Source organism: Tachypleus tridentatus, chromosome 11 (genome assembly GCF_004210375.1).
Source record: "Tachypleus tridentatus isolate NWPU-2018 chromosome 11, ASM421037v1, whole genome shotgun sequence".
NCBI classification, from domain to species: domain Eukaryota; kingdom Metazoa; phylum Arthropoda; class Merostomata; order Xiphosura; family Limulidae; genus Tachypleus; species Tachypleus tridentatus.
The window spans coordinates 64,792,817-64,803,539 of NC_134835.1; the positions used below are offsets into that span (position 1 = coordinate 64,792,817).

The 10,723-nt window shown below is 36.2% G+C and overlaps 1 protein-coding gene across 1 annotated transcript; it reads left to right on the forward strand.

Annotated features, from left to right (window-relative positions):
• Positions 1-282: 282 nt before the first annotated feature.
• Positions 283-1,083, forward strand: LOC143231371 (zinc finger BED domain-containing protein 5-like). Its single transcript, XM_076465915.1, has 2 exons — positions 283-672; positions 943-1,083. The coding sequence occupies exons 1-2, from the start codon at positions 283-285 to the stop codon at positions 1,081-1,083; spliced, it is 531 nt and encodes a 176-aa protein (XP_076322030.1).
• Positions 1,084-10,723: the final 9,640 nt, after the last annotated feature.

Sequence of the window (10,723 nt, forward strand, 5' to 3'; positions counted from 1 at the left end):
TCGCTATGGCTTTGTGAATTTACCTTCTGGTGGAGAGGATCGGCCACAATGTGTAGTATGTCATAAAGTGTTGACAAATGAAAGCCTCAAGCCATCAAAACTCTCAGCTCACCTCCAGAAGTGCCATCCAAATCTTAAAAATGAGGATCAGGCTTATTTTCAGCGCCGGGCTGTAGCACTGAAGAATATCCAGTTCGGTTCATCTGGAATTCAAGCCCAAAAGCTTCAAGCTGCGGTCGAAGCATCTTACTTTGTTGCATATAAAGTTGCCGAACAACAAAAATGCCACACCATTGCAGAGAATCTGATTATGCCTTGTGCATACGAGATGGTAAGCAAGGTATGTGGGAGGATCAAGCGAGTGTCATATGTCTATCAAACAACACAATCCGCCGACGAGTCGATGACATGGCATCAGATATTCTGTCCCAAGTTACAACAGAGATCAAGGAAAGCTCATATAGCAAATTCTCCTTGCATTTTGATGAATCGTGTGACGTAGCCAGTTGTGCTGTTCTCCTTGGGTTCGTTCGTTACGTCCACCAGGACAAGATCAAAGAAGAGTTCCTATTATGCGAAGATCTGCTGACAACCACGAAGGGAGAAGATATCTTCAATATCATCAACAGTTTCTTTACCACGAATGGATTGGATTGGAACAGCGTTCAACAGGTAGGGAGAGATGTTTATATAAAGTCTAGATTAGTATAAATACAATGAATTACATGGCATATAGTCATATAGTTTTATTTATTGTACAAGTAGCTGTAGTGTAGCTAATATTTTATACATAATTCACAAAAAAGTATCGTGCCTGTCGTACTGAAATACAAAAGTACCAAAATAAATTAAATTAAATTAAAACCATATAATTATAACGCAAAAGATAAGTAAGAATGACTAACTGACGCAATCTGTAATAGTTTTTCTTTTTTAATCTAGGTCTCCGTCGATGGAGCACCGTCGATGATGGGTCGTAATCGTGGATTACGGGGCCTCATACAAGCTGTGAATCCAGAAATTTCTGTAGATCATTGCATCATTCATCGGTACTCTCTTGGATCAAAAAAGCCTGCCTGGTAATCTGAAATTAGTGTTTGAAGATGTGTTGAAAATCGTCAATTTCATCAAGTCCAGGGATGTGAATTCGCGCATATTCAGGGAGCTGTGCAAGGAAATGGGAGAGCAGTATCAAGTTCTGCTCTGCCACACCGATGTTCGCTGATTGTCACGAGGCAAGGTTGTACGTCGAGTCATTGAGCTCCGAACGGCTCTTCAGGAATTTCTGAAACAAGAAGAATCTCCTTTTGCTACCAAGTTCACTGATAAGGAGTGGCTTGCTCGACTTTGTTACTTGGCTGACATATTTGCGGAGCTGAACAGTGATAATCTGCAACTCCAGGGCCAAAACACGACTGTCATTGATGCCCATCACACTGTGACTGCATTTCTGGGAAAATTGAGACTCTGGATTCGACGCTTGGAGAAAGGAGTGATCACTCAGTTTCCCACCCTAGACCAGTTTGTTGAGGAGAATAGTTATGATACTGGATCACTTTTACAGACCATCAACAAAGAGATGAGCGACCATTTGAAGGGGCTTGAACCAAGCATGCAGCACTACTTTCCAGAGAGTGACCTAAAAACAGCCAGTCTTCAGTGGATCATTCATCCCTTTTCTGTACCTGATGAGGCCATTCATGATGATAATTTCCCTGCAAAGGAGGAGTGGATCACAATGCGAGCAAATGAAGCCTTGAAAGTCACATTCCAAAACCAAAATGCAGATTCCTTTTGGGATTTCACAAGTAGCTGACTCGCCAACTCTGTCCAAGAGAGCCTTGAAGTTGTTGGTATCATTCTCAACAACGTATCTGTGCGAGAAGGGGTTCTCAACCGTGCTGGGGATGAAAACAAAAAAGAGGACTCGCTTGAATGTTGCAAACGATGCCAGGCTGGCACTTTCAACCACAAAGCCAAGAATTACTAAACTAGCTTCAAGTATGCAACTCCATCCATCCCACTGATGTTCTTGACATCTTTGGCAATATTCATTAGAAATGCACAATGATCAAATACAATAATTAAAAGTGTAATTCAGTGTAAATAAATTATATAAATAAATTGTAAATAAATAAAGTGTAATAAATAAAGTGCAATATATCTCTAGTTTAATTTAGCCATATATATCAATGTTGAAAACATTTTGTGAAAGGGGTAACATGCTTAATGTGGCATGTTAAATTGGGTAACAAGCTAAAAAAGTTTGGGAACCACTGATCTATGCTAATAAAACAGCGTGTGTGAGTGTGTGTGTTGTCAGTCAGTCAGCGCCATAGTTCCAAGAGGAAAGAGCTTAGAGACCTGAAAATGTTCATGCATACTAAGGGAATTATGGGAATGTGCATCTGGGAATCATTATTTTCTCAAAAAACCTGTGGTCAATTTTTTTGGTTGAAACTTTTGCCCTATGAAAAAAAAGAGAATTAAATGCTGCCATCTGTCGCTTGGTATAACAAACAGGTAGTAAGTGTTTAATACTAATAGCAGTTCTGTAAAACAGATTAAAAAACTCGTATAAAAGTGTTAGAATTCATATTATTGGCGGAAATGATTATATTTAAATGTTTGTTCATTGTAATTCCTATTTTCCAAATTGTTAAACAAATCTTTTTTTTAACTAAAAACACAGATTGAAATAATATCAAATTTGTTTTTTCGCTGCTCGGGTAATAACTACTTTTATTTAAAAAATACTTCACAAAATCTTAAAGAGATACAAATGATGCAAAACTTTCTTCAATCATATTACAAAAAAAAAACATTTCTGAACAAGTAGTGCAGCTGTGGTGTGGGTTTCACAAAAAAGTGACAGGACGAGTATCACAAAAGGTAAGCAATATTCTCCATCATGTTTAATTAGCTCTTAATAAGTGTTGTTTAAGATCATAACATAAATAAATTAATATATTGAATTATACACGGACTTTCATATAAATTAAATACTTTTATCTCTGCTTTCTTACCGGGTCCTTCATCGAGCAACAATGTTTGAACGACAAAAATGATCTATATAGATAATGTTTTTGCGTAAGTTTATAAATATTGTCTTTGATTTTAAATTACAAAGTAAGTTGAATAGTTTGGCTAGCTGAGAAAGTGATTCATTACACGATGATTAAGTAGAGAACTGAATACGTATTTAGGTTACATTCTGTACAATGTTTTTTTGTTTCTTTTTGAATTTCCCGCAAAGCTACACAAGGGCTATCTGCGCTGGTCGTCACTAATTTAGTAGTGTAAGACTAGAGGGAAGGCAGCTAGTCATCAACACCCACCGCCAACTCTTAGGCTACTCTTTTACTAACGAATAGTGAGATTAACCGTCACATTATAACGCTCCCACGCCTGAACATGTTTGGTGTGATGGGGATTCGAACCTGAAACCCTCAGATTACGGGTTGAGTCCCTTGACCACCTGGCCATGTCGGGTCTAATGGTTTTTGTTTTTGTTTAAACTTGTTGTTTCAAAATGTTATTATTTTCATATCACACGCATAAATGTCTCAGAATTCAAATTATTGGTGGAAATTATTATATTCAAATATCTGTCCGTACAAATTACATATTCATAGAAAATGATTTTATTTTTTTCATTTGACGTATATTGTTGTACGAAAAGAGAAATTTCGATCCTTCTGTTTGAAATGCCAGGTGAAAATATTTAGTAACAACAATATAATCACAAGTCACTAGCTTTATTGAAGTTGCGGTGCAACCACAAATAACACCACAAATATTCATAAGTTAGTCACTATTTAAAGGATAAAATTACGAAAACAGACCTTTTTACATCAAAGCGGTATTTTTAAAATTTCAAAAACTGACTTCTTAAGGAAAACCTAGAAAACAAACATGACATTGTGATGCCCTTGGTGTTGTACTTACGAAATCCTTATCTGTACATGTTGAGATTTTTAAATTCGAATGTTCAATGATATTTTAGAAAATAGCTAATATTAACTATATGTCAATTATTTTTGTTTTCTATAATGCAGTGGCACAGCGGTATGTTTGCAGGCTCACACCGCAAGAAACCGGCTTTCGATACCCGTGGTGGGCAGAACACAGATAGCCCATTTGCGGTTCTGTGCTTAATTACAAACAAACAACATATATATATGTAGTATAGTAATGAACATCGTAAACTAATTTTTAAGAAGCACTTCTCGATTAGAATTGTTTTTTAGAGTGGAAGTTCAAGAAAACAGTGACAGCCAATATCACAAAATCAAGGTTCTATCCCTGCAATGGAGATGGCACTGCAAATTTGAAATTAAACAAAACAGAGATAACCACTGAACAGTATCTAAAATTAAGAATGTTTTCAATCTTTTTAATATTTATTTACTATACTTACAGCATACACATTTGCCTCAAAACACCCTTAACGGGCTAGTTTCGTGTATAAGTCTTTGTACAATACGTAGTACTATACCTGTACGAAACATTGGGTAAAATATCGCTCAAAGATAGCCAACTGATAAAATAATGCATTAACCATTATAAATACAAATGATGTATTAAATTAACTACATTCATTATTGGTTAATATTTCGTTCTGACCTATAAGTAGGTAGCTTTCTTTGATCAGAAATTGATGATATCTTGTTGATGTAACAGTTCAACGAATGGGGAAGACATAGGAATTCATGATTTGCCAGTTACATTACAACTTGATGTGCAAACCTTTGTGAAATAATGGTTTAGATTATGTTCTGAAGAATTAAGATACAATTATTCTCTTAATTCGAATACTTTAAATTTGTGTAAATGTGTACCGTTTCTATTGAAAAGCGTTTCAATTCGTAATATAATTATGGCCACTCTTTGGATGCTGATAAATATATTTATAAGTTAGCCAAAAATTAATTATCTTCTATAAATCTCTTCTTTAAAGATAAAATCTGATTTCCAGAGTTGAAACTTGTTAGTTCTTTGCCAGTCTACGTACATTTCACATACTCTCATATTAATTTGGAACAGATGAAGACGCTATGTTACCATGAAAAAAGGGCCTGGCATGGCCTAGCGCGTTAAGGCGTGCGCTTCGTAATGTGAGGGTCGCGGGTTCGCGCCCGAGTCGTGCCAAACATGCTCGCCCTCCTAGCCGTGGGGGCGTTATAATGTTACGGTCAATCTCACTTTTCGTTGGTAAAAGAGTAGCCCAAGAGTTGGCGGTGGGCGGTGATGACTAGCTGCCTTCCCTCTAGTCTTACACTGCTAAATTAGGGACGGCTAGCACAGATAGCCCTCGAGTAGCTTTGTGCGAAATTCCAAAAACAACAAAAAACAACAACCATGAAAAAAATAATAAAAACTGTTAAAATTGCCGTTTGTAATTCTAATGACTTTTTTAAGCATGTGGATGATACTGTTGTCATCTTTAACAATCAAAACAAAATAAGTTACTTTATTGAACAAACAACATCCAAATATAGAATTGTTTGTTGAAACTGTACAAATGCTACTCATCTTGGATACCCTTGTTCATCATATAGAGACAGACTTCAAACAGTGTACTATCATGAGAAAAATTGTAATGTGTTGTGTGTTAATTGTAATGTGTTGTGTGTTAATTCTGAAAGTTTTGCTTCCAAGTTCTTCAAGCCCAACTAGAATCAATTTTGACAGATATTTTTTACACACTAACATTTCATTTCTTTTCCAATAAGAACTCTTCAACATCAAAGAAATCCTTAAAGAAAAGTAACCATTTTCTTCACTTCATCGTTAACAATAATAAAAAAATACTTTGGATAAACTAGCAAATAAAACAAATCCTTCTTCTTTCAATTGTAAACAAACTGACTAAATATTGTGTTACCCTATAACAATGACTGATTATTTACCTAAAAGATCAACTTATACAACATGTGGAAGCTCCTATCGACAAATGAATTTTTATATTTTCGAAAACTCTTTCACGATTTGTACCTTTATCTCACACAAGAACCAACTTTATCAACTCCAAAGATCGATGATTGGGCATGAATATACCAGTCCTTGGTGGTAAAGATGTTACATTGGCTCATCAATTTGATATTCACAACAAATATTTAAAGCATTCGTTTTATACCCTATATAATTTGCATGTCCTATTGCATTCACAAGAATGTGATTCTGAAATTAAGAAAGAATAGTTTTAGATCTTATTTTTAGCATTAAATGAAACAGGTCCCCCAGTGTCTCAGTGGTATGTCTGCGGACTTACAACACTAAAAACCGGGTTTCGATACCCGTGGTGGGCAGAGCACAGATAGCCCATTGTGTAGCTTTGTGCTTTATTCAACAGCAACAACAAATGAAACAGAATTGCCCAGAAAGAGACAAGGGCGATCATTATGATAAGACCTGACATTAATGTTTATGAATCATCATTCAAATTACTAACCAGAATATAATAAAATATTTTTATCCTTTGGTAAGATGAAAGGATTTGGTAAATTGCTTTGGGGAACTTACTCTTGGACCACACTTTATTTGTATAAACATTTTTGTAATGTGTTATATTAAATGTGCTCTACACCGTAGTTGTTAGTTTTTTAATATACTTTTTAATTTTTACTTATGGGTGAAAGTAAAGTACAATGTGTAATAATGCGTCAACTACACTGTACCTGACATTTTGGAGTAAGTCATGTGTTATATTTATTTAATGATATGTTTGCAATTCGGGAAGATAGTTTTCAAGTTTGCCTGTTTGACTGCAAACAGTCGTCCCTAATTCTAAAAAACTCATTCATCAGAAGAACAGCAGCTAATCAACAGTTCCTATCGCTAATCCTTGATTGCACTTGTCTTACCAACAGTGGGATTCTAGCATCATAGTCATAACATACGTAATCCCCAATCCCCAAAGTGTGAAGTTTTCGAGGGTAGCGAGACCGAATCCAGAAACCTCGATTCACTCAGATGAGTAAATCAAGCTCGGCTCAACTCTGAATCTAAACATTAGCGTCGACATTTTGTTACTTCTGTATTTATCCTTTTTCTTAACTCCCATCACCCATTGAAGTACACATTTCTTTTTTAAATGGAATAATATATAAATAATATATTATTCTGAAATACAACAACATTTAATGGTTACAGTGTCATTTCATGCCCTCTGAGATTTCTTTGTTTCCCTTTTTACTTTCTTTAACAGTGTGTGTATGTTTGTGTTTCTTATAGCAAAGTCACATGTGGCTATCTGCTGTGTCCATCGAGTGGAATCGAACCCCTGATTTTAGCGTTCTAACTCCAAAGACTTACGCTGCCCCATCAAGGGACTTTATTTCATTTTCGAAATATCCTTACCGAGCCTTTTTTTTTTTCGGATTTTCTGCAAATCCCTTTCGCCATAAAAAAATACAATTACTCGAGACTATCATTAGATCGCTCTTCGTTTTTTAGAAATCAGACAGAGGGTAATTAAAACGTTAAAATTACTTTAAGCGATTTATTCATGAAGCAAGCGAAGTTCTATATATATTCTTTTAACAATCCTGTAATTAGAACCTGCGGTATATAGAACAGTTTCAGAAACACACTACCAGAGCTTCATTCAGAGTGACTTTTTTGGACGATTCAAGAACTCTCAGAAGAATATCGTAATTATCGGTGTTACATGTCGTACAAGAGTTGCATGTGTGTATACTCTCGAGAGAATTTACCTCAAATGTTAACTAAATAGCACATGTATCGTCGCTGAAAATCGTCTGAAAAGTGTGTTTGTTTGTGTTTTCTTATAGCAAAGCCACATGGAGCTATATGCTCAGCCCACCGAGGGGAATCGAACCCCTAATTTTAGGATTGTAAATCCGTAGACTTACAGCTGTGCTAGCGGGTGTCCTTCTGAAAAGACTGGAAATATTACTCGTATACTTTCAACGGAAGTCACCTGGAAAGTTGAAGAGTCACGTATACATATTCTCGAAAGAAATCACCCAAACTTAATGAAGGTGTATGGTTTTAATGGAACTATTTTCAGCGGTTCAAATTATTTACTGTCTATGAAACCAGTTTCAGGGCCTGAGATACAACATACCCTCGACGATATTACAAATTTCACGTAATAAACCATTAAACTGGTACTGAATACTTGTAACAGCGGTTGAATTTAACTCTACATCGCATCTTTGAATACTAGTCACAGTGGTCGAACATAAATATAAATCTTCTTCTCTGAAAACTTAGTCACAAAGATCGAAGATAACTCCACATCTCATTGTTTGAAATCTAGTCACAACGATCGAACATAACACAACATCTCATTCTTTGAAAATACTTTCACCGATCGAACACAGCTCTACATCTCATTGTTTTAAAACTAGTCACAGCAGTCGAATTTAACTCTACATCATCATATTTCAAAACAGTTACACCAGAAGAACATAAATCTCCATCTTCTTCCTTGAAACCTAGTCACAACGGTCGAATATAACCGTAAATCTTTTTCTTTTAAAACAATTACTGTTGTCAAACATAATCCTACATCTCCTTTTAAACCTAGTTACAGTGGTCAGAGATAACTCTACATCTTCTTCCTTGAAACATAGTCACAGCAATCAAATATAACTCTACATCTTCTTCCTTGAAACATAGTCACAGCGGTCAAATATAATTCTACATTTCCTTCTTTTAGTCTAAATGATTACTATGAGGGCCAGAAATAACCTTCCCTTCCTTATGTAATATATACAGTATTAGTTTCAATGTTTAGTATATCTAGTTTTATTTTTTATTACCATACTTTTAATCTATATATTATATTTATATTGTTAGCTTAATATGTAAATTTATGATTAATACAAATCTCCTGATCTGGCCCAGCTTTTTGAAATTACCACAGCTGATATACACGTGGTTTAATCTATCGCAGCTGATACACACGTAAGTTTTGTGAACCATTACTGATTATTGAAGATTTCCACCAGTCAGTGCCCACAACAGCGTGTGAAAAACACTTACATATAATCTGAACAATAATTATAATTAAACCACAAGAGATGTGGCATTCTGACTTAGCAGTTCCAGAGACTACCGTGGTGATCAATGTTAGGCACAGATCAACTGTATGCTTGTTACGTATCATGCACCTAGTACGAAACATTGAGAGTCGACGGAAATAAAGAAATGTAAGATGATATTCAGTGGTTTTAATTACACAAATGTTTGATAAAGGCGTCTTTATCACAGAGTTACTGAGCTGGGTTTGATGACTTAAGGTACAAAATTAATATCTTTGTAAACACCATGAAACATCAGGTGCCCTGCTTCGAATTTATGGTTTAAAATATAGTGACGTTCTAACACAACTGTTCTCATGCTGCACGAGGGCTCCGCTTTGTGTTATTTAAATTACTTTGTGTTTCATAAAAATGGTGGGAATTAGTACTAAACTCTGCATGTATTCATCACCTATATCATTTCACGTGGGATTCTAGTTCGGTTATACTACACTTTACACTTCTCAGTTTCATCTGCAACCAATCACGCATGCTAATTAAGCCTTTAAGCGCTCTACCAACATGAGCTCTTCTACTTGACCCTAGTTAATCTCCCTTTTCAGGGAACCGGGTCATTCTGTATAAGTGGAACAATTCCATATCCATTCGCATGTATATTTAAACATGAAAGTACTTAGATATTCAAAGTTTATTGGTTAAAGCTCCTTCACTCTCCGATTTTCGGAGATGTTGTGAAGAGCACACTACAAGAGCACTCAGTAGCACCTTGACAGAGAATGGTGAACGGTTGGGAGCCAATGTATACGACTTTGTAATATATATGCTATAATACCAGAGCTCTTGGCGAGCGCGTTCTCGTGCTTGCGGCACGCGGTAGCACGTCCTGTGCAAGGCTTATTTACCCACCATTCAGCAATTCAATGGACGGGTGTAGAGCTTTTCAACAACGTTCGCTCCTAGGCAGGCGTGTTGAATGGTTTTCAATTTTACATCAGACAATGACCAAATCAGCCTGAATAGGTTCCATGTTGATCTCGTTACACCAGGCAATAATAAACGTCGATTTGCCCTGAATAGGCGGCATTTGTCCCCCGTCTTTCATTATGTCACGGACAAAGGGCCCCCTTTCAGTCAGTATTCTCTCCTATTCATAGCGGCTTCTACCCGCCACTTTTGTTGGCCTCACCGTTTCCATATGTGTTCAAACCCAACGTATTACGCCTCACCTCCGCTTTTCAATCCGTCTAGTCGTCCACAAAGCTGTGTTAGGCGCCTCTTTTCTCAGTAGCGGCCTTTGAGACGAAATGTTTTCCACGCTGAATTATAAAGGGAAAAACGCAGAGCATCTCGCAAGCTACTGAAGTGGAAACAGAATCGAGCTCGGTGTATGATGAGAATCTTGCTAGGGAAAACCACTTGAGTGCGTGTCGAATGTGCCCACATGACACGTGTTCATGAGATTATTCTAGGACTTATTAAAATATAACTCACTTGTATCCAACTTCAGTCATGGTGAAATTACTGAACGTATTTGATCGGAAAAAAATGCGATATTGTGGTTGAATAGAAGAAACAGTTTAAGTAATGTGTGTAGATTATCGCAAATTTACAAAAGAAACAATGAAAGGAAGCTTTAGTGTAACTTGTCGCAGTGAAGCATTTCGTGCAGAACTTCTATAGTATAAAAAATGGAGCTGTATAACGTTTCG